This window comes from Coturnix japonica, chromosome 11, assembly GCF_054131305.1.
Source record: "Coturnix japonica strain WE chromosome 11, WE-NBRP24, whole genome shotgun sequence".
NCBI classification, from domain to species: domain Eukaryota; kingdom Metazoa; phylum Chordata; class Aves; order Galliformes; family Phasianidae; genus Coturnix; species Coturnix japonica.
Window position 1 is genome coordinate 1,458,547 of NC_140673.1, and position 23,898 is coordinate 1,482,444.

The 23,898-nt window shown below is 44.6% G+C and overlaps 2 protein-coding genes across 8 annotated transcripts in view; one reads left to right on the forward strand and one right to left on the reverse strand.

The window, feature by feature from the left end:
- Window positions 1-3,647: 3,647 nt before the first annotated feature.
- Window positions 3,648-4,315, forward strand: LOC146758896 (uncharacterized; the record flags this gene model as incomplete). The annotated part of the gene is given in 2 exon segments (XM_085511915.1): window positions 3,648-3,938; window positions 3,941-4,315. Coding segments are annotated over 2 exon segments (666 nt in total), but the record flags the coding sequence as incomplete, so codon positions are not given.
- Window positions 4,316-7,158: 2,843 nt separating this feature from the next.
- Window positions 7,159-23,898, reverse strand: part of TRMT1L (tRNA methyltransferase 1L) — a 30,977-nt gene continuing 14,237 nt past the window's right edge. For 3 of the 7 annotated variants that reach the window (XM_015869853.3, XM_085510814.1, XM_085510817.1), the window contains 6 exons: window positions 17,445-17,635; window positions 16,054-16,132; window positions 15,125-15,291; window positions 8,907-8,966; window positions 8,437-8,563; window positions 7,159-8,328 (listed from right to left, as the gene is read on the reverse strand). In XM_015869853.3, the coding sequence (XP_015725339.1) occupies window positions 8,013-8,328; window positions 8,437-8,563; window positions 8,907-8,966; window positions 15,125-15,291; window positions 16,054-16,132; window positions 17,445-17,635 (940 nt within the window). In that variant the 3' untranslated portion in view covers window positions 7,159-8,012. Of the gene's footprint in view, window positions 8,329-8,436; window positions 8,564-8,906; window positions 8,967-9,651; window positions 13,616-15,124; window positions 15,292-16,053; window positions 16,133-17,440; window positions 17,636-23,898 lie in introns of those variants that run through there. The other 4 variants (XR_014932522.1, XR_014932523.1, XM_085510815.1 and 1 more) reach the window with 4 other exon arrangements.

Sequence of the window (23,898 nt, forward strand, 5' to 3'; positions counted from 1 at the left end):
GACAATTGAGGGGATGGGGAAGGGAAAGTAGGCGATAGAAAAAGGTAGAAAAGAGCAAGAATTACGTTAAAGCGGGGAATAGTCACCTCCTGGATGCAGCAGCGTCCCGTAGCACGTTGTTAACGTTGGTCCGGGGCAAAATAAGCGTAGGGGAGAGCAGCAACGGAGTAGCAGGCTGCAAGCAGCAGATCGGTGAATCGCAGAAAAGATGGTCAGAGTACCGTGGTCTCTAGAAGCAGAGTCTCGGGCAGCGAGGTCCCTCGGAGCAGAGTCTCGAGCAGCAATCCCAGAAGAGAGAATAGGCAGCAGTAGGACAACGGTGGAGGGATCTGAGGTCAGATACCTAGATGCCCACTAAACCGTGATTTGTCCGTGCCCTTTTTATCCTTCTTTCCAGCCTTCCAGAGATTTCGGGACAGCTCGGGTCAGAGTCTTGTGAATTCCTCAGAGCTGTCAATCTTCCTTGAGATGGGCCAACAGGAAAGACCACTTAAGGGCCATTAGTCCTCAGGGATGGCCATCTTCCTTGAGATAGGCCAACACAAAAAGACCACTCAAGGGCCATTGATCAGTATCTTATCTCCCTTTCGTAGCCCCCGGACTTGTCCATCTCCTGTGTGTCTCAGACAAAGGCAGTCCTGGAACCTTGGCCAGGACTTGCCTGAACTTGTCCATTTCAGCAAACTTTGAGACAGTAATGTAAAAAGCATGGCTTCTTACAAATGGGTTGTTGAAAACTATGTTGAAAGCAATGGGTGGCGGAACATATAAAAATTGGGAGAACCATTTAGCAGAAGCCACCTGGTTGGTCAACACTCGAGGATCTAGTAATCGTAATGGTCCTAACCAATCCAGCTCCCTACGTACCGTGGAGGGAGATAAGGTTCCTGTAGTACACATAAAGAGCATGTTGGGAAAAACAGTTTGGGTCCTTCCAGCGTCTGGAAAGGGCAAACCTCTCCGGGGTACTGTCTTTGCCCAGGGACCTGGGTGCACATGGTGGGTGATGGACAAAAATGGGAATGTCCAATGTGTACCACAAGGGAATTTGATGTTGGGGGAGTGCAGCCAATGATTTCTTGTAGATATATAGGTAGAGTCTCAGAAAATATTTGACGAATGTTCAATTAGGTACAGGACTTAAGATAGAGTGGATTAATGTTAAGGAAACACTTTTTTTCTATATACCTTAATTAGGCATTCTGTAAGCAAATTTTCCATCTGGACTCTATATTGTGCACTGGCCATGCATGTGTAGAGCACACATGGAAAGAAGTATAAGTCAAAAGGAAATCTGCGGTGGTGGCTGAGAAAGGATGAGTGCACCTTGATGTGGGGGACGCCCTACTAGCGCTGCCTTTCTCTACCACCGCTGACATGTTTTCCTTTTTCTGGCAGTTTTGCCATTTTCTCAAAATTAATAAATAGTAGGTTAGGTTATAGAGTTTTGTTCTCAACTTAAGGATTTGTATGGAATAAATATAAATTGTTGAGAAAATAAGGTTGCTGATTATTCACAACTATACGTATGAGTGATAAGATAAGGACTTCACAGAGCAGCAGCTGTGGAGCAGGATAAACAGCATGAGAACCAAGGACACCTCTAGGAAAAGAATGAATGGCTTGTAGCTTTGAAGGGGGATTTTAGGGTTGTTATTGCAGTAGCTTTCCTCCAATTAGTGTGTGTGATTTTTGGACGCCCTCATCTGTCCGTTATAAAAATATGGCTTTTTGGGCAATAAATTGACGCAGCTATATGTAACCATATTGGTGTGTGGCTGTTTGTCCAAGCACGCTGACCTTTTGCCTTTCAAGTTTGCCAACAGTGTGACATAATGGGAGCATTTCCAGCATTTCAAATGCAGTTTCAAGAATTAGAATTATTTGGCATTATCCAGGTCATTGTCTGCTTCTTCTAATTTAGTAATAGATTGAATGTGAATCAAACTGAATTTGATGTTACCAATGCTGGAATCTATGGGAATAGTTCTTTGATGTATTAGTAATGCTCGGTCATGATGCTATTAACCTATCAATTGGCCTTTTCTTAATTTGAGAAGACAAAACCTGGAAAGAAATCTTAGGAGAAGGGGATGGCTTTGTATCATAGAGTGATCACTTCTTTTCATCCCACTAATCAGGTTTTTTAAAATATGACTGTGCATAACTTGAGACAAAGGTGCACACTAAGAAAGTTGATTTTAATGGCTTACTCTGTTTTCCAAGCAGGTGTTCCACTTGGGCTCTGTATCATGCACTGGTTATGCAGATATGGTGTACAAATGGAAAATACCATTCAGGCTCTGAGAGAAACAAAAGCAGGAGAGAATCTGTGATAGGTGAGAAAGGTAAAGAGCACTTTGAAGCAGGGGACGCCCTGCTGGCACTGCCTATCACATCCACTGAAAACACATTTTTGGCACATTTGCCCACTGACAATGATTCTATCTGACATGCAACTTCATAAATTTGTACGACCATTAATTATCTATTAGTTTAAAAGGCATGGTTGTGAGCACTCTAAAAGTATTTGCTGCACAAATTTTAGTGATTATTCAAATCGATATGTTAGAGTATGCAAAAGTTGACGGCTTTCTTCTAATCAGTTACAGATCAACACAGAATGGGACCCTTAGGGATTTATTTCCAGGTTGCAGTAAAAATGTTTCTGAATTTCTGAACACTGGGTTCTCTCCTGATGGGGAGCTTTGGGTTAAAATTGGTACAAAACTCTGGCAGACTCCTATTGCTAAAGACAGAACAGCTGTTAAACTGTTGTTTCTTTGGTACTAAATAATGGAAGGGCTTAAACCAAATTCGACAAGGAAGAATTTCTTCAAACTGTTCCTGCCTTGATCTGACCTGTGTCTCAGCTGCACCCCCCCTACCCACACTGCTGTGGATGTGCATCTTCCACCCCCTCCTCACTTGTCATGATGCTGTCTCCCTGCACTGCATCTTCCTTCTTTTCACTCTAGTTGCTGACAGTTATGTTATGATTTCGGGTCTGGGCAACACCTCAGGCCCAGGCACAGATGGACAGGCAATGCCTTGATCAAGTTAAGACTTTGGTGCTATGTGTTATCTGTCAGATACCTGATACTAATTTGTCTAATGCCTTACTTATATCAGTTAAGCAGGAGGCTGCCCAGCCCTACCTTAAATTTCTTGGCCGTCTCTCAACTCAATGCAGGAACAACTGAAAGAATGAAATGTTACAATTGCAGGGAGCCCGGATATGTACAAAGGGACTACAAAAAGCCTGAGCAAGTAAATAAAACTGCTCGTACTATTCTGGATAGACCCTGTCCTGATACAGAAGGGTGTTGCACGGGGCGAGAGAATGCTGATCCAAACTCCCTGTTGCTGCACAGCCCTGTGATCTGCTGGGAAATGGGAAGAGGAATGCGTGACCACGCACTATGACAGCAAATACGGCCCTGAATCGGTCGGCCACTGCCTGGCCAGCTCACTCAGACCAGCCTCTGCCGGTAGTGCAGGAGTGGATCTGGCCACCGCCCAGTCAGTGCCGCAGACTGACAGCACCTTGACTCTTATTCCAAAAGGTGTCATGGGCCCCCTTGGGGACAGGCATAGCGCCCTCTTATTAGGATATTCTTCTGTTACACGGATAGGTGTAACTGACTAACTCTTCCACAGTGTGCTTGGCCCTCTCAGTGGTAGGTGATCCATTTTGTACCTGTGCTCTTGCCATACGTTATGCTGAAGTCCCTTGTTTCAACAGGACAGCCTGCACCAATGATGATTTACTGAATCAGATCAGGGTGGTGGACGATAGAGGTAATCGTCTGCCCCTTGTTAGGTGCGTGTGCGAAGGGATCTGGTATAGCACAGGAATGTCCATCCAAAGAAGTGAGCTCCTGTGGCAAAGACCAATAGCAATGGGGTTACTTGTTCCCCAGCAGCCCCAAGGCCCTCTCGAGAAGGGAATATTTGATAGCAAGCCCTGGCCACCATGCATCCCAATGCGTCAGCGGTGGGGTGGGGCTGGTTTCACTCCAGCTCACCTAATGCAAGGCTGAAAGGCAGCCAGGACTATGATCCACAGGAAAGTGAGACCATCCCCAGAAGCAACTCTACAGTCCATGTGACAGTCAAGCTGGAGAATGATGCCCCTATCCACTTGCCCCTGGGTATGGGCCTAATTTGCGTGCCAGGATATGTCTACGCAGTCATGCCCATTCAACCTAAGGGTGGTCCCTGCAACTTGGGTAATATGCATATTGCTTGGGCAATATGGTATGCACCTACCTCACCACGTGACATCCAACGATTCCTCACAGAAGGTTTGTGACGATGGTGGAGTATAGAGACAATAACACCAGAATGCAATGATTGCATGTATCTCAACGGGAATGTACGCCAGGTCATAGGTACTATCTTTATCTGGCCCCAAGTCGTTCATAATACATGTGTGACAGCATGGCTTGCTTGTTGAGCAGCAAAAATGTGAATCACACTTCCCATGCACTGACTGATATAGCTGATACGCCGAGTTCCCTTGACACTGGACTGACTCAGATGAAGATGGCAGTGGACTTTCTTCTCGCTTGGACTGGTCTAGGTTGTGCCAAAATGGAACAACACCTAGGCCAGAAGGGATTCTGCTGCCTCGACTTCAGCACAAATGCATCTTCAGCCATAGAGAAGTCGAAGCAGAGGAGCAGCATTACTGGACCTCATGCTCACCAATGCAGAGGAGTTGATTAAAGAGGATAAAACTGGAGATAGTCTGAGCTATAGTGATCATGCTTGGATGATTTGATGTTCTTGAAGAATATGGGCCTAGCAAAGAAAGAAGTTGGGATCATGAACTTCAGGACAGCAAATTTCTGACTGTTAACGGAATTATTGGATGAGATTTCCTGGGAAGCAATCTGTAGTGACAAAGGAATGGGGAAGAGCTGACAACTCTTAAAGGACACCTTTCTGAGAGCACAAGACCTCTCATTCTCCCAGAACAAGAAATCAAGCAGGGATGGCAGGGGAGTGGTATGGTGACCTCATAGACAAGCTGAGGGACAGAAAGGAAATGTAGGCAGTGGAAGCATGGACATGTGGCCTGGGAAGAATACAGGAGTGCCATCTTGATGTACAGAGATGGGATTAGAAAAGCCAAGGCCCAGATGGAACTAAACTCAGTGAGAAATATGAAAGAATTGTGAGTGTGCCCTGGTGGCGCAGGTGGTAGGAATGCTGCATTGCAACACTGGGGCCCAGGTGTTCGAATCTGCTGTGGCGCAAGTGGTAGAAGTGCCGCTCTGCAGCACAGAGGCTCGAATCCCGGGGGTTGGACTTGATGATCTCTAAGGTCCCTTCCAACCCGCACGAGACTATTACTATTACTATTACTATTACTATTACTATTACTATTACTATTACTATTACTATTACTATTACTATTACTATTACTATTACTATTACTATTCTACAGGTATATTGGTCAGAAGAGACAGGCAAAGGAGAGCATACCCCCTCTGAGGTACACTCTCCTTGACAATGAGAAGGAACAACTGCGTACAACAGACATGAACAAGGCTGCTCAGAAAGTTCTTTGCCTTGGTTTTCACTGGCAGTCATGCTTCCCATGCTTCTCACATCCTCAAACACGTCGGTTGGAGCTGAGGGAGCCAAATCCCGCCCACTGAGAACAAGTCCAATGCTGTCTCCATGAAAGCGAACATTAGAATTCTATGCAGCAAGATGACATATAACCCAGGTCAGGAAAGAACAGGTTGATGTAGCTGCCAACCACTCTCCATCATATTTGAAAACTCGTGGCTGTCAAGCAAATTCCCCGGTGACTGGAAAAATGAATCATCATTGTCATTTTTAAGAAATGGAGAAAGGAAAATCGGGGTAACTACATGCTGATGAGCCTTACCTCTGTGCTTAGAAAGAATGCGGAACAGAACATCCTAGAAACTATGATAAGGCATGTGCTAATCTGAGATAGCCAGTACTGTTCCAACCAAGGTCAGGTTGTGCCTAACAAATTCAGTGGCCTTCTGCAGTGGAGCAAAGGATGGACAAAGTGAACAAAGTGCACTGGATGGACCAGTGGACAAAGGATGAGCAACTGATATCATCTACCTGGATTTCTGCAAGGCCTTAGATATGGTGCCATATCACATCCTTATCTTTAAATTGGAGAGAGATTAAGTGTGTACTATTTGATTGATAAGGAATTGGCTGGATGGTTGCAGCCAGAGGGTTTTGGTCAACAGCTCTATGTCCGGGTGGAGGCTGGCTACTAGTGGTGTCCTTCAGGACTCCATTTTAAGATCAGCACTCTTTTATCAATGACCTAAAGAGCAAAGTCAAGTACACGCGCATCAAGTTTACAGATGACAACACACCAAGTGGCTCAGCTGATATGATAGAAGGAAGGGATATTTTGCAAAGAGACCTGGACAAGCTTTGAAAAATGGATGCATAAGAACCTAATGAGTTTCAACAAGGCAAAGTGCAAGATGCTGCAGCTGGGTCAGGATAATCCCAGACATTCATTCAGAGAGCAGACTTGTGGAGGACTTAGGGGCCCTGATGGACAAAAAGCTAGACAGTTTGTGCTTGCAGCCCACAAGGTTGACTGTGTCCTGGGCTGCATCAAGAAGAGCGGCCAGCAGGGAGAAGGAAGTAATTGTCCATCTTGACCCCACCCTTGTGAGGCCTCATCTGGAATACAGCATCCAGGCCTGCAACCCCCAGCATAAAATGTAGAGCTGTTGGAGCAGGTCCAGAGAATCACAAACATGATCAGAGAGCTGGAGCACCTTTCCTATGAAGAAAGACTGAGAGATCTAAGGTCATTCAGCCTGAAGAAGGCTCTGGGGAGATCTCATTGTGACTTTCCAATACTTAAAGGAAGCTTAAGGGAGACTCAACTTGAATTGAAATATGCAGGCAAATAATGACAGAATGACAGGGAACAGTTCTAACCTGAAACTCCCCCCTTTTTTAAATATTAAGAGGGGATTCTTTACTCAGTCTGGTAGGTGGCAACCAGACCACTCCAGGGTGTTGGAAACAGACAGTCTTTATGGTCCCTTCCAACCCAAGCCATTCTGTGATTCTAAGAATCCAAGCAAAATGTATGTACAAGTTTTTTTGAGGGAAAAAAAAAATGGAGGCAAGTTTGTTTGGCTGGAATGTTGCCATGTATTTAAAGAAACCCGAAATGACTACCAACAAATAGCATCTTTGCTCAGTCACTGAAGAGATCTTTCAACAGCAAACTGTATTATTAAATTATTCTGGAACTTCAGATTGTGATGTCTGGTCACGATACACTTTTTTTAAGTGAACAACCAAATTAAACCTCAGAGCAAACAAACTACTAGAATCAATGAAGACAAATCACTAAAGCTTAGTTTGGAACTGAAGATTATGTGACAGCTCTGCAAAGGTTCCTTTCCATTCTCATTTTTGTTAGGATTTTGCCTGTAGGTAGATCTACAGAAATGAAACCAAAGGCCAAATTACATGAGCAATGTGGAGTTAGAAGTGGAGTTAGAAGTGCACCAAGTTAGCACTTTCCAGCTTGCTTCAGTTCACATCACATTTTGTCCTGCAGTATTTTGTGACCTCCCTTTGAATTTTAACTGGCCAGGTTTTAGAAATGATTGTCTGATTCAAACTAAATTTATGTTCAGAAATGCTTAAGACTTTTGGCCCCACTCTTTTGGGTCCTGTTCTAGCAGCTTGAATAAGGCTGCACAAAGACTTGGCGCTAGCTACAATGCTCAGTGTAAAAGTGGATGTGAGTGTGAAAGAACCAACTATCTAAAAACTTTCCCACAGGAAAAGCGTTTTGACCATGCATACTGCTGCATTCAGTGCTAAGTTCTAGAATTCTAAACCTCCCCCCAAAAATTTCCTCCCCCCAAAAAATTGCAGGGGTTTCAAACTGTCAAACTCAAGGTCTGCAAGGAATACTGGTGTACTTGAACAGAGCGTAGTTGCAAGTTCTGATCCCAAAAGGATCTGGACTAATCAGCTGCACAGTGAGTAGGACAGTCTTCTGCAAAGACAGTGACAGTGTCTCCATATTTGTTCTCTTCCAGAAACTCATCACCTTTTGCCTTGCTGTCTGCAACCACTTGAAGCTGGTCTCCCACCTGGACATCTTCTGTCAGATGGAGAGGGACTTCTGTTTGCCCTCCAGCATATGTGGGAGTGCTGTACTTCATGAGAACAGTCTTAAACTGTGCCAAGGGTGCGTTGGTGCGAACACCCATAGGATCAAAGTGGGTTCTGCTGACTCTGTATCCAGCTTCAGAGAGATAGTTTAAGAATTTATTTAACCTGAAAAAGCCATGTAAGAAGGCATTAGCAGTAGCAAGGCTGGTTCAGTACAAATTATATATTAGTTATCATAGCACTGTGAGACTGGAAGGTAAATGTAAGCCTTACTTGGGCATGTTCATTCCTTTAATACTGTGTCTGTGGATATTATAGTAAAATGCAGGGTGCTCAGCACTGCTGTCAGTTTTTTGTCGCTTGGTAGCATTTTGCGTCACTTCATTATTTTTTCTTTTTCCTGAATCACAAAAAAGGCCAGTGAAACCTGTGAATATTCACTAAATTCACAAAATAATAATAATAAAAGCCAGCGAAGCCAAAGACATAACAAACTGAAAATATACACAGCAACCACATCTTCATATATGTATTTATGCTGAGAAATATAACTGAGTAATTAGCATTGTGCTTTTATCAGGAAACATGACTCCAGATGAAGTAAAACAATTATGCAGTGGGAAAATAACTTTTACTCAAGTATGATTAAATATAGAGAATTTATAGGTGAAAACTAGTTTGGCTTGGCCATCACTTGCAGCATAAAATCATACTTTGAAGTTGCACAAAAACGATCTACTTACCAGGTACCACATCAGATTCTGCCAGCGTATCTGGTGTTTTAATATATACGCCACACTCTTCTAGAATAGAATTAAGGGTCAAAATTAAGTCTACTGTAAAACAGTGGAATGGGAAAATGCTTTAGTTCAAAAGAAAAAAACACCACCACCTCCCAGCCTGAAGAACACTGAGAGGCTGGTTAATTTGCTTACCAGCTCAGTAGTTGAATTTAGAGGAAATATTCAAAATATAACTTTGTTTAAGGGTAAAAGAGCATGCACATGCAGAAAGTTGCTCCTTTTGGTGGAATGATTTTCTATTCCAGCAGAATGCAGAGCAGGACAATTGTAGTCCTCAATGGTGAGGAGCAGAGTACAAAACAGAACTGAGAGGCATGTACTATCTCCAGCTCTATGGATTTCATGGTAGTCAGCCTGCTTAATTGCTTCAGGACCTACCGTAGTGGTTAAATAGGTATAAATCCAGCACTCTGCCTTTGATAGATCCTACTCTTTTTACAGCACTGCTAAGCCTCATGTTAGATTCAAATCAAGTTACTTTCTTGACCTTGTTGCATATACTCTGCTGTTAGCATTATGTTATCAAAGAGCAATCTCTCTCTAAAACCACCACCAAGCCAGTCTTTTTGTGAAGAGGTGTCACGGGTTTACCTGTGCCCATAACAGGGAACAGCCACCCCGTGGGGCCCCTGGCTCAAATGGGAAGGGAAAAGGGGAATGGGAAAAGAGAACAGTACCAGCAATCTAAGGAGGAAAACTTATTTTACTAAATATGATATCGGAATACAAGATAACACAATATAATACAATATGATTGAGGTTAATAAATCAAACAAAACAGAGAGAGAGAGTCCCCAAAAACCAAGAGGCCTACTGTGAACTTTAGGCAACACGGCTGGAACGCTTCCCACTCTCCGAGTCCGAGAGAGAGAGCTCCAGCCTGGGAGCGAGATTATATATGTCTCCTCCCGTGACTTATCTCTGACCATGATGTCCTCTGGTATAAGTAGTTTTCTTCTGAGAGCTGAGTATTTGGGATGTTGTTATTCCATGGAACTGGAGTAAGAACCTTTTAATGATCCACACTGCACATGATGCTATGATGTGGAATACTGACAGCAATATTACAAAACCCTGACATACCACCCCTTATTCTACATCATTACATCATGGTTAATATATATACACACATATATAAAACTATGGTAACTAAATAGTACATTAAATGTAATATAACTAAATGTATAACTATAGTAACTAAAATGCACTACACATGCAAACATATACATAGATACATAGAATTACTGACTGCACTCCCCCAACATCAAATTTCCTTGTGGTACACACTGAACATCCCCCTCCTTCTGCCCCACCAAGTGCACACAGGTCCCTGGGCAAAAACAGCTCCACAGAGAGGTTTGCCCTTTCCAGAGGCTGGAAGGACCCAAACAGCTTTTCCCAACATGTCAACATGTTCTTTACATGTACAACAGAGACCTTATCTCCCTCTATAGTATGTAGTGGGCTAGATTGGCTAGGACCATCACAATTGACAGATCCTCTAGTATTGACCAACCAAGTGGCTTCTGCCAAGTATTTTTCCCAGTGCTTAAATGCTCCACCGCCCATTGCTTTCAACATAGTTTTCAACAACCCATTGTATCGTTCAATTTTACCAGAAGCTGGTGCATGGTAAGGGATATGATAAATCCACTCATGCCCAAGTATTTATAAGGGAATTTTTGAAATGTGTCCCATTATCACTCAATTCTTTCTGGGGTGCCATGTCGCCACAGGACTTGTTTCTCAAGACCCAATGTGGTGTTTCGAGTGGTAGCATGGGGTACTGCCTATGTTTCAAGCCACCCAGTGGTTGCCTCTACCACAGTAAGCACATAACACTTACCACTACGAGACTGTGGCAAGGTGATATAATCAACCTGCCACGCCATTCTCTTGGCTTGTTTAATTATGGCATGTTTCACAGTCATGAATAATTTGCACAATCGTATCCATAGTTAAGTCCACCCCTCGGTCTCTAGCCCACTTATATGTCGCGTCTCTTCCTTGATGGACTGAGGTCTCATGGGCCCATCGACCTAGAAATAATTCACCCTTGTTCTGTCAGTCCAAGTCTATTTGAGCCACCTCAATTCTGGCAGCTTGATCATCATCAGCAGTGTAGAGGATGTTCTTTACATCCTGTCCCATCCGTACTGGCCCCAGGGCCATGGCATGGGCTACCTCTTGTTTAATCTGTTCAAGAGCCTGCTGCTGCTCAGGGCCCTGTGCAAAATTATTCTTCTTCCGTGTCACCTGAAAAAGGGGGCTTACAATGAGGCTGTAGTTTGGAATGTGCATCCTCCAAAAGCCCACAACACCCAGGAAAGATTGTGTCTCTTTCTTGCTAGTTGGTGGAGACACAGCAGTGATTTTGTTGATCACATCTGTTGGGATGTGACGACATCCATCCTGCCACTTTATACCTAGGAACTGAATTTCCTGGGCAGGCCCTTTCACTTTGCTTTGCTTAATAGCAAAACCAGCTTGTAGAAGAATTTGGATTATTTGCTCTCCTTTTGTGAAAACTTCCTCTGCTGTATCGGCCCACACAACAATGTCATCAATGTACTGCGGGTGTTCAGGAGCATCACCCTGTTCCAATACAGCCTGGACGAACCCATGGCAAATGGTTGGGCTGTGTTTCCATCCCTGAGGCAAACGGTTCCAAGTATACTGAATGCCCCTCCAGGTGAAGGCTAACTGTGGCCTACCTTCTGTGGCCAAAGGAATAGAGAAGGCACTGGCAATGTCAATGGTGGCATACCATTTGGCTGCTTTTGACTCCAGCTTGTACTGGAGTTCTAACATGTCCGGCACAGCAGCACTCAGTGGGGGTGTGACCTCACTCAGACCATGACAGTCTACTGTCAGCCTCCATTCTCCACTGGCTTTACACAATGGCCATATGGGGCTGTTAAAAGGTGAGTGAGTTTTGCTGATCACCCCCCGATTCTCCAGGTGGTGAATCAAATCATGAATGGGGAGCAAGAAATCCCTCTTGGTGTGGTACTGCCGTCTGTGCACTGTCTTTGTAGCAATCGGTACCTGCTGCTCTTTTACTTGTAGCAGCCCCACAACAGACGGGTCCTCTGACAGGCCAGGCAAAACAGACAGCTGCTTAATGTTGTCCATATCTACAGCAGCTATCCCAAAGACCCATCGATACCCCTTAGGATCCTTGAAGTGCCCCCTTCTGAGGTAATTAATACCAAGTATACATGCAGCCCCTGGGTAAGTCACAACAGAATGCTTTTGCCAGTCTTTACCAGTGAGGCTTATTTCAGCCTCCAACACAGTCAATTCTTGAGAGCCCCCAGTCACTCCAGAAATATGGATTAATTCTGTCCCTTCATGACTTGAGGGCATTAGAGTGCACTGTGCACCGGTATCCACCAGTGCCTTATATTTCTGTGGTTCTGATGTGCCAGGCCATCGAATCCACACAGTCCAATAAAATCTATTATCCCTCTCTCACCACCCTGACTGAGGGCAGGGCCCCCCTATTGGTTACCTGTGATGACTGGAGCAGCTGTACTGGTGGTTGGTCTGTTTTATAGTTCTCTCACCCATGCTCGTAGTACAGGAGTAGGTTGGTCATGCCACTTCCTCATGTCTTCTCTGTGGTCATATAGGTAATGCCACATGGAAACACGTGGTGTAATCTTACTGTTGTTCCTTGTTTGAGCTGGAATGCATGTGTGTCTAATAGCTGAGACTTTAGATGATACAGGTAAGGAGTAGGACTGGACTAGTTTGAATAGATCCTTCATTAGACCTGGTGGCCTGTATGGGGATTGACCTTCATCAGTCGTTTCTGATACTACTATGGGATCATCAAGATTAGTTGATGGAAACAGTTTCTTGTGCAGAAGAAGTCGGTCTTCTACTCGTGAGTTGGAAGAAACTGCGGCGCACAGTGGGGGGAGCTGCTGTTCGTAGTTTTGAAATGTCATAATCAGTTCAAAAACTCAGGGTCTTCTCTGTTGGTCCTCGTATCTTCCAAACATTCTTACCAATGTCTGTGCATAACTTTCTGGTGCTGTACTTGTGTGTTTCTGCCACATGCTAGGCTTGGTCCTCACTCAGAATCACGGTCTTGTTGATCAGGGTTGTACAACATTTCCACCACAGCCCTTTCCCTCAGGTACTGGATACCTTTAATCTGAGATTTCAAAGCATCCTTGAACTTTCCCTCACGGCTGTTAACAGTCAGTCTCAGAGGGTGCCAGCTCCATTGAATCATCTGCTTATCCCTCTGTCGTTAGCTGGGTCTCTGGCAATGCTTCCTAGGTGGCGAGCTTCGTTACCATTACATACAAGCTGTTGGCCCCACTGTCCCAGCAGCGAATCAATCAGGCAAGGAGACCTTTGTTTTGACGCTGCGTAAATTCCTTTCTTGAGCCTTGGATTTCAGTCAACTTCAGCAGTCGACAAACAGTAATAGAGATTTCCTCCTCATCACTCTCTTCTTCATGCCTCTTAGTTTTTTCTTTTGCCTTTCTCGGTGCTGATCCAGACCCCTCACCTGGATCTTCTGCTGCCTCCTCCTCTGCTTCTCCTTCTTTTCATTCTAGATGTGAGGAAACCCGTTTCCATTTCTTGCCCTCCACAGAGGCAACTGATATTGTTACTGGTGCCTCCTGTGACTGATCAGAGTTGACTTGGGGATTTTCTTCTTTGGCTTAAACCTCAGACTGGAAACTCTCTCTCCAGAATAGTATTATACAGAGCACGGTATGCATAAGCCAAACCCCAAATAAGGTTTACCTCCTTAGATCTCTGTAAGCCGTACCACCTCTGACTCAAATATTCACTTAATTTCTCAGGGTCCCTCAAGCATTCAAGAGTGAAATCCCACGACACTGCAGGTCCCAAAGCTTCTAAGATTTTTCCTAAACCTTTCCATATCCCCTGCCAGTCAGCATTCTCTGGTTTTGGAGGGGACTTCCGCATAGAACGAATGTACTGGAGTGCATTCATTCATATTGATATTGATAACATGAAAAATGAGTATGAAAACAAGTATGAACACTGGCTTGGTTTTCAAAAACCATGCGGCAATCTGATAAGACAGCCTGGAAACTGGATTGAACATCGTGGTGTTTGTAAAATTAGCTGCTGTGAAATTAGCAATTGTGAAATTAGCTACTGTAAAATTAACTATTTCATCTGGGAAGCAAGCGTCAAAATTCACATCATCCCACACTGCATAGAAGTACCAGGCAGATGTATTCATCAGTGCCCTTACTTGTTGTATAATGCATATATTCCATAACAAGACATCAAAAACTTAAGAAGGGGCCAATAAGTTCCGAAGAACATGATGGCTTTGAATCCCCTATGCAGTGCTCCTAAAATAGAGAGCAGACTCATAGCTGGCAGGCGTTGTAAAAGTCAGAGCCAGCTAGCTGTGCTCTGAGAAAGAAATCCCTTTGTTTTCTTTACAAAAGTAAGATAGCAATGCTCAGAGTTTACAGCTACCCCTAAATGTTGACAGTTCGCCTGGAATTTCAAGGTCACATTCTCAGTGAGCAGCTACGAAAAAGATAAAACTTCCCTAACGAAACTAACGAAGCTCTCTCAGAGCAAAGAGAGATTCCCTCTAAAAGCTAAAAAGCAGCAGCTAATGCCTGCATTCTCCACCAAAATCAGCCACGGGTTACTTAGATTTACCTGTGCCCGTGAATGCCTGGGAAAAGGGGAATGGGAAAAGAGAACAGTACCGGCAATCTAAGGAGGAAAACTTATTTTACTAAATATGATATCAGAATACAAGATAACACAATATAATAAAATATGATTGAGGCTAATAAATCAAACAAAACAGAGAGAGAGCATCCCCAAAAACCAAGAGGCCTACTGTGAACTCTGGGTGACACGGCTGGAATGCTTCCCACTCTCCGAGAGTCGGAGAGAGAGAGCTCCAGCCTGGGAGAGAGATTATATATGTCCTCCTCCCATGACTTATCTCTGACCGCGAAGTCTTCTGGGATACTTAGTTTTCTTCTGAGAGCTGAGTATTTGGGATGCTGTTATTCCACAGAACTGATGTATGAACCTTCTAATGATCCATACTGCACATGATGTTATGATGTGGAATACTGACAGCAACATTACAAAACCATGATAAGAGGCAGCTGTTTTTTTTTTCTTACCTTGTTTGTTTTCATCAAAAGGACTATGGGTAGAAAAATTCTTGGAAGTTGTACACTCAGATTCACAAACTACGGTTTTCAAAAGTGGCTGAACTTCATCTAAGCCATACTGGACAGCTTCAGACAGCATTCTTCTGAGGAATCCAGTATTAAAGAGAGCACCTGACCTAAGAAACACAAGAGAAGTGAGAAGACTTTCATTAGTAAAGTAAAAATAAGTTTCCTTAAAAAGATCACACACAGTGATTTGCAGTCAAATTACACCAAAGAGCGGCACTGTACTGTGTGCTTAACATAGCAGTATAGAATAGCTTTGTTTACAAGGACAGTAGCAGGACTGTTATTCCTATCACTAACTTACTGTACTATATAGAGAAGGTCTTTCAGTCCTACTTGTATCAGGAAGAAAGCTACTGCTTTTAATGCCACTTTGAAACCATTAGAAGACTTAAAGAATTTATTTTTGTTTCTCACAATAGGCAATTTTATAAATTAACAAGTAGTGTACTCCCATCAGCACATATTAAGATTTATTATATACACTCTGTAAAAGATTTATTATATATGCTCTGTAAATATCAAGTAATAAACAACTTCATGACATTTAGCAACTAGAGGAACACGGAGCCAGGTTCTCCAGTGCAGGACATACTAAAACAGTTGCACTAAATGTGAAGTTGAAAGTGAATTTGTTATTTATGTACTGGTTTGAGTGCTATGAACAAAACAAAAAACTGAACACCTTACTAAACTCAGAAAACAGAATCAATTAACTGCTTCCTGAATTACTCCTGACTGCTACACTTTTCTATTATAATAGATAGCAATGGATGTTCCAGCAGCCTTGCATTTCTGTGATGCGCTGGAGCAGCTGACCTCTAGAGGTCCTCCCAGCCCGTTACTCTCCAGTGCCCATGCTGTGAACTTACCAGAGAGGACCAAGAACAACTGCTGTCCTCCCAGGCATACTGCCATGACAATCACAAGGTAGCTGCTGATAAGGATTTTCTACAACAGAAAAACAGGATTTCTGTTAATCTGGAATAGTCATCAATGCTTACTGAGATGATACAGATAGGACTTTACTGAAGTAACTAGAAGGGTAAACAACAGCAAAAGTGCAACAGCTCTCACTTCTGTCAAACACTGCAGCAGTGCTTAAGAAAATTCAGTGAGTGATGATTTTGATCTCTAATTATTCCTAAAATGACACTGAAAAAATAGCCAACTAACTTGCTCCGTTTCTTGGCAAATTTCAAATGATGAGGTAATTACTATTCTTCCTACAACTATATATGCAGCTGTCCAGGCTAACAGTAAACATCAACAACAAAAATTTGAACATCTGTCAATTACATACACAAAATACAGCTCGCCTACAATATTTGTAGGCCGCGAGACTGCTTGCAGGCAGAGAGCATCAAATAAACAATTTATTTATTAAGATCACTACCATAATGCTGCACTTGTGAGTTAATAATTTATGTTTATAAAAACAGGACTGAATCTCTTTAATGAAAAAGTCACTGCACACCTCTGCACCTGACTTTGAGCAAAGAAAAGATACCACCAGCTGAATAGCAAAATATCCCAGAACCTGCAACTTTGAAGCAAATAAGGTTTTTCCTTTTAAATTCATTCCAACTATTACCTTGCTAGTCTACCCCTGCTCTAGATTGATTTTTGTATAGAGACAGCTCACAAGCTTGAGCTCAGCTTTCAAAAGAAAGGCTGCTTCCATTTATTCCAAAGCACTAGATCAACTGCAGGAACGTTGTGAACTTCTCTTATCACAGCTACTAAAATTATTTCCATCAGGCATTTACAGATGAGGCCCAATCAGGCAAAACATACCCTCATCTGAGGGAAAGTGATTCTGTTTATTTCACCATATTTTCAGGTAACTGAACATGATGGCCTGCAGAAAAGCAATCTGACACTAAATCCATCAAGCTGCCCCTGTATGGAGGAAACAGAATGTCCCACTCTTTCACCAGAAGGATGGACTGAACAGCCTATCAGGCATCCTTCAGCAGCCACAGTGAGCTGGAGTACGTGATCCCTAACAATAAATCCAGGACATTTACAGCAAAATCCATGAACATAATGAATCTAAATAACTACCATAAAACAAACAGCCTGTATTAGAAGTAGCTTCTCCACTATATATACTACATGCATCTTTACATTAAATAGAAATACTAATTTCTTAAAGAGATGTAAATATAAACAAGACCTTAACAAGCAAAAGAAAAAAAAATAAACCCAAACCCACACAGTAATCATATGTTCAAGAAAGTTATGAGAAATACTCACATACCCACTACCATACTGCCTTCTTTCTGAAAAATTCTCTCTTCACACCACTGGCAGTGGATGAGATATCTTATTTTCTTTGCTGAATCATCTGCGGGAGATGGTCCCCTTAAAACTCTGACAACTACAAGAACAAAGTGTTCTAGGGCTACTGCGAGCAAGACTTCAATGCCTTTGTTACAGCGAGCTGCAGCTCTACAAAAAAAAAAAAAAACAACAACACACACACACTGTACTGTATCTAGTAGAGTAACATTTCCAGAGACACCTTAAGCTACTGAAAGATTCCTGAGCTCACTTGCTTTCTAGAAGCTGATACTGAAGGTCTAAGAAAGCAATATGGAGACAGTAATTTCTTAAATGCTTAGCGTAGTCTACTTTCCATAAGGCAAGAATGTCACGTTTCACTTTTTCATTACTCTAAGAAATACCGGTCTGTTTTTTCATTATCCTTCTATCCCAATACCCACCTACTGCCAGGAGAACATAACAAAAAATCTAAACAAACTGATGAAAATCTGAGAAAACTGAAATTTACAATGACAGACACAATGGTAAATCATCAAACATTAATTAAATAATGACTGCAGGAAGACAAGGGAGCAGCTCCTGAGTAGGTAAGCACAGAGAAGAAGAAAGTTTTAGAAGAGTTGGAATATGTAAGCCGGAGCAGATAAAACCTCACCTGAACAGCTAAAAAAGTTCAATCTCATCCCACTCCCTAAATCTCAGTTCCTAATGTAGTTTCAAAGTAGGGTTATGTTTAATTAGATGCAGTGTAACTGTACCTAAGAACGTTCTGCAACCTATTACAAGAAGGCAGATGAAAAGATTAAAGTGTAAATGCATTCCCGTCAGTTTTTTAGCTCTGCCATTCTGAAGACTTCTGCATATGTGTCACGGAGTACTCTCTAGAGCTCACTCCGGGACAGTGGGCATAAACCCGGGGCAGCAGGAACAAAAGCCCCCCCCCCCTTTCTCTATCGGCACAGCGCGGCGCAGCCCGGCCCGGCCACGTGCGTTTCGTGGAGAGGGGAAGGGAAGGGAGATTGCGATTAGGTCTAACAAAAAATAAGGGAGAAAAAAAAAGGTGATCTGAGAACGAATGGCAGTTTAATAACCTAATAACACTAAACAACAACAAGAGAGTTTCAACAAAGAGAATACCAAGTCCCCAATCTCACCGATGGTGCTGTGGAAGGCAGGAAGCTCTGACCACGTTGTCTCCTCGCAGGGAGCCGGGCCAGCAACAACGTCCCCTTCCTCCCTTCCCTTCCGGTGCTCCACCCCACATGCCCATTAAGGCAGCCCACAGAAAAAAACTTGTCCCCTTTACTCCCATTATGAAGCATGGTGTTCTGATGTGGAATACCAACACCAACCAAATTGCAAAACCATAACATTCCACCCCTTATTACACATCATCACATCATGCCTAACTTTTATCAACATATAAACAGAACAGTAGTTAACATGCATTACATATGTACATACAGATATATATATATATATATATATACACATGGAATCACAGGCTGCACTCCCCCAGCATCAAATTTCCCTGTGGCACACACTGAACATCCCCATCCTTCTGCATCACCCACCAGGTGCACCCAGGTCCCTGTGCAAAGACAGTTCCGCGGAGGGGCCTCCCCTTTCCAGAGGCTGGAAGGACCCAAACCGCTTTTCCCAGCATATTCTTTACATGCACCACAGGAACCTTGTCTCCCTCCACGGTACGCAGGGAGTTGGACTGTGTAGGGCCGTCTCGGTTGGCTGATCCTCGGGTCTTTACCAGCCAGGTGGCTTCTGCTAGATGTTTCTCCCAGTTCTTAAATGTTCCACCACCCATTGCTTTCAGCGTGGTTTTCAGCAAACCATTGTGGCGCTCGATCTTACCAGCGGCTGGTGCATGATAGGGGATGTGATAGATCCACTCGATGCCATGTTCTTTGGCCCAGGTGCTCACCAGTGAATTTTTGAAATGAGTCCCATTGTCTGATTCGATCCTCTCTGGGGTGCCATGTCGCCACAGGATTTGTGTCTCTAGGCCTAATATGGTGTTTCTGGCAGTGGCATGGGGTACCGCATATGTCTCAAGCCACCCGGTGGTTACCTCCACCATGGTGAGTACATAATGCTTACCATTACGAGTCTTTGGCAGGGTGATATAATCAATCTGCCATGCCTCCCCATATTTATACTTTTCCCATCGTCCTTCCCCCCAGAGAGGTCTCATCCTCTTGGCCTGTTTGATCATGGCACAGGTGTCACAATCATGGATGATCTGCGCAATAGCATCCATAGTTATGTCCACCCCTCGGTCTCTAGCCCACTTATGTGTTCCATCTCTGCCTTGATGGCCTGAGGTCTCATGGGCCCACCGAGCTAGGAATAACTCTCCCTTATTCTGCCAATCCAGGTCTATCTCAGCCACCTCAATTCTGGCAGCTCGATCTACCTGGTGGTTATTTTGTTGCTCCTCTGTCACTCGACTCTTGGGCACGTGGGCATCTACGTGACGCACCTTTAGGACCATATTCTTTATTCGAGCAGCAATGTTCTTCCATAGTTCAGCGGCCCAAATAGGTTTACCTTTCCGCTGCCAGTTGTTTTGCTCCCATTGCTGCAACCACCCCCATAAGGCATTGGCCACCATCCATGAGTCAGTATAGAGGTAAAGCACTGGCCATTTCTCCCGCTCAGCAATGTCTAGGGCCAGTTGGACAGCCTTTACCTCCGCAAATTGACTCGATTCTCCTCTTCCTTCCGTGGCCTCTGCAACTTGTCGTGTGGAGCTCCACACTGCAGCCTTCCATCTGCAATGTTTCCCAACAATGCGGCACGATCCATCAGTGAACAGGGCGAACTTCTTTTCGTTTTCCGGAAGTTCATTGTATGGGGGAGCCTCTTTGGCGCGTGACACCTCTTCTGCTGGTGGTGCTTCAAACTTTTTACCTTCGGGCCAGTCCATGATCACTTCTAGGATCCCTGGACGGCTGAGATTCCCCATCCGGGCCCGCTGTGTGATTAGTGCAACCCACTTACTCCATGTGGCGTCTGTGGCATGGTGAGTGGAGGGAACCTGCCCTTTAAACATCCAATTCAGCACTGGAAGTCGAGGTGCCAAGAGAAGCTGTGTTTCGGTGCCAATTACCTCAGAGGCAGCCCGGACCCCTTCATATGCGGCTAGGATCTCCTTCTCAGTTGGAGTGTAGCCCTCTTCCGACCCCCTGTATGCTCTACTCCAGAATCCTAGGGGTCGGTCTCGGGTCTCATCTGAGGTTCTCTGCCACAAGCTCCAAGTGGGACCTTTCTCCCCAGCAGCTGTGTAAAGGATGTTCTTCACATCCTGTCCCATCCGTACTGGCCCCAGGGCCACAGCACGGGCTATCTCTTGCTTGATTTGCTCAAAGGCCTGCTGCTGTTCAGGGCCCCACGTGAAGCTATTCTTCTTTCGGGTCACCTGATAGAGGGGGCTCACAATGAGGCTATAATTTGGGATGTGCATCCTCCAGAAGCCTACCACACCCAGGAAAGACTGTGTCTCTTTTTTGTCAGTGGGCGCAGACATTGCAGTAATTTTGTTGATCACGTCAGTTGGGATGTGGCGACGCCCATCTTGCCATTTCACCCCTAGAAACTGGATTTCTTGGGCAGAGCCCTTCACTTTGTCTCGCTTAATAGCGAAACCAGCAGACAGGAGGATTTGGATTATCCGTTCTCCTTTTTTAAAAACCTCCGTCGCTGTATCACCCCACACAACAATATCATCTATATACTGCAGGTGCTCTGGAGCACCACCCTGTTCCAATGTGGCTTGGATCAGCCCATGGCAGATGGTCAGGCTGTGTTTCCACCCCTGGGGCAAACGATTCCAAGTGTACTGAACACCCCTCCAAGTAAAGGCAAACTGTGGCCTACACTCTGTGGCCAAAGGGACAGAGAAAAATGCATTGGCAATATCAATGGTGGCATACCATTTTGCCTCTTTCGATTCCAGTTCATACTGGAGTTCCAACATGTCTGGCACTGCAGCACTCAATGGGGGTGTGACCTCACTAAGGCCACGATAGTCCACTGTCAGCCTCCATTCTCCACTGGCTTTGCGCACTGGCCATATGGGGCTATTGAAGGGTGAATGGGTCTTACTAATTACTCCCTGACTTTCTAGTTGTTGAATGAGCTTATGGATAGGGAGCAAGGAATCCCTATTAGTACGGTACTGTCGTCTGTGTACTGTTCTCGTGGCAATTGGCACCCGTTGTTCTTCCACCCGCAGTAACCCCACAGCAGACGGGTCCTCTGATAGGCCAGGCAAATCAGACAGCTGCTTAATACTGTCTGTTTCTATAGCAGCTATTCCAAAAGCCCATCTGTATCCTTTGGGGTCCTTGAAATGTCCCCTTCTTAGGTAATCTATTCCAAGTATGCAAGGAGCCCCCTGGCCAGTCACTATACGATGTTTCTGCCAGTCTCTACCAGTGAGGCTTATCTCTGCCTCCAATACAGACAGTTCCTGCGAACCCCCAGTCACCCCATGTATATGTATCCGTTCTGTCCCTTCGAAACCTGAGGGTATCAGAGTGCACTGTGCACCGGTATCCACCAGTGCTTTATATTTTTGTGGTTCTGATGTGCCAGGCCACCGAATCCACACAGTCCAATACACTCTATTATCCCTCTCCCCCCCCGGCTGAGGGCAGGGCCCCTCTATTGGTTGTCTGAAGCGGTGGAGGCAACCTCAGTAGTGGCTGACCTCTTTTGTAATTTTCTTACCCGTGCTCGCAGTACAAAATTGGGTTCGTCATGCCACTTCTTCATATCCTCTCCATGGTCACGCAGGTAGTTCCACATGGCACCACGTGACATAGGCTCACTGCGGTCCTTCACTCGGACAGGTGTGCGTTTGCGTCTGACAGCTGAGACTGCCACAGGTTCACTGTGGTTCCTTGCTGCAGACCAGCTCTTCTGCATGTTGTCCCGTCTTCTCTCCATTTGGTCCATTCTATCCACCATTTTACAGATGGCTGCGATGGTGGTACGGTGTGTCAGTAGTGAGTATTCGATATTTTGCAGTGAAAGGATGAGCTCAAAAATTTCAGGTCTCCTATCCAGCTCATCATACCTGTTAGAGTTCGTTAATAGCACACTGGAATACTTCCCTGGTGCTGACTGTATGAGTTTCTTGCATATTTCCGGAGTACCGCTCACCTTTTCTGGGTCATGGTAATCCTCTGGGTCCCCAGGGACAAACGTGGGATCGAACAGCATTTCTGCCACAGCCATTTCTCTCAGGTACTGGATACCTCCCTCAGCTGTACTCCATTTTTCCAGTACAGGCTCCAAATCACTTTTGAGAAGACAGGTTGCCTTTACAGCTGATAGAATCCTCTCCCAGAGATTGGCAACTCCATCGAGACATCTGCTGATCCCTCTATCAATAGATGAGTCTTGAGCAACGTTTCCTAATTGACGAGCCTCATCGCAGCTTAGGGACACGCAGGAGGCCCCATTGTCTCAACACCGGAGCAGCCAAGTGACAAGGCGTTCACCTGGGAGTCGGGCAAACTCCTTTCTCGCACTTTGGATTTCAGTAATTTTCAGAGGTTTACGAGTAGAGGAAGCAGTGACTTTTCCCTCATCATCACTATCTTCTCCGCGTCTGTTAGTCTTCTGGGTTGCCTTTCTCAGTGGTTTTGGGGAGGGTCCCTCACCAGGATCTTCCTCTACTTCCTCCATCCGTTCCAGACGTGAGGACACACACTCCCATCTCTGGCCTTCATCGTCACTATCTTCTCCATGTCTGCCTTCCTTGATGGTTTTGGGGAGGGTCCCTCGCCCGGATCTTCCTCTACTTCCTCCATCCGTTCCAGACGTGAGGACACAAGTTCCCATCTCTGGCCTTCCACTGGGGCGACTGACACTGATGCTGGTGCTTCCTGTGGTCGGCTGGGATTAACTTGTTGCCTTCCCCTTAGGGTTTGGATCTCATTCTCGAGACTCTCTATCTTTTTCATAAGCCATTCGTTCTGAGATCCCCCTGATCTCCCACACTCACTCAGGGGTTCTATTAATTTCCCAAGGTCCCTCTGGTGTTCAGGGGTGAGATTACCTGATACTGGGGGTCCCCATGCTTCTGGCCCTTTTCCTGAGTCTCTCTGCACTATTCTTTGCAAGTCTCTCTGCAATTTATAGTAAACTACTACAATTAGAGAGACTAACAACACAGTATTCCAATTGACACCCCAGTCATACTTAAGGAATTCAGAGCATTCGTGAGCCAGTTCAAGCACGGTGCCTGTGATGTTCGTTAGTCTGAAAGGGAGCCAGGCAGATATCTCTATCCCTGCCAGCCATCAGCTTAATAAATCTACATCAGGAAGTCCTTAAGCCAGGACCACAGGAACCTAGGGACTATCAGTCCTACCTACAGGGCTGCTGAAAAAAACCACCTA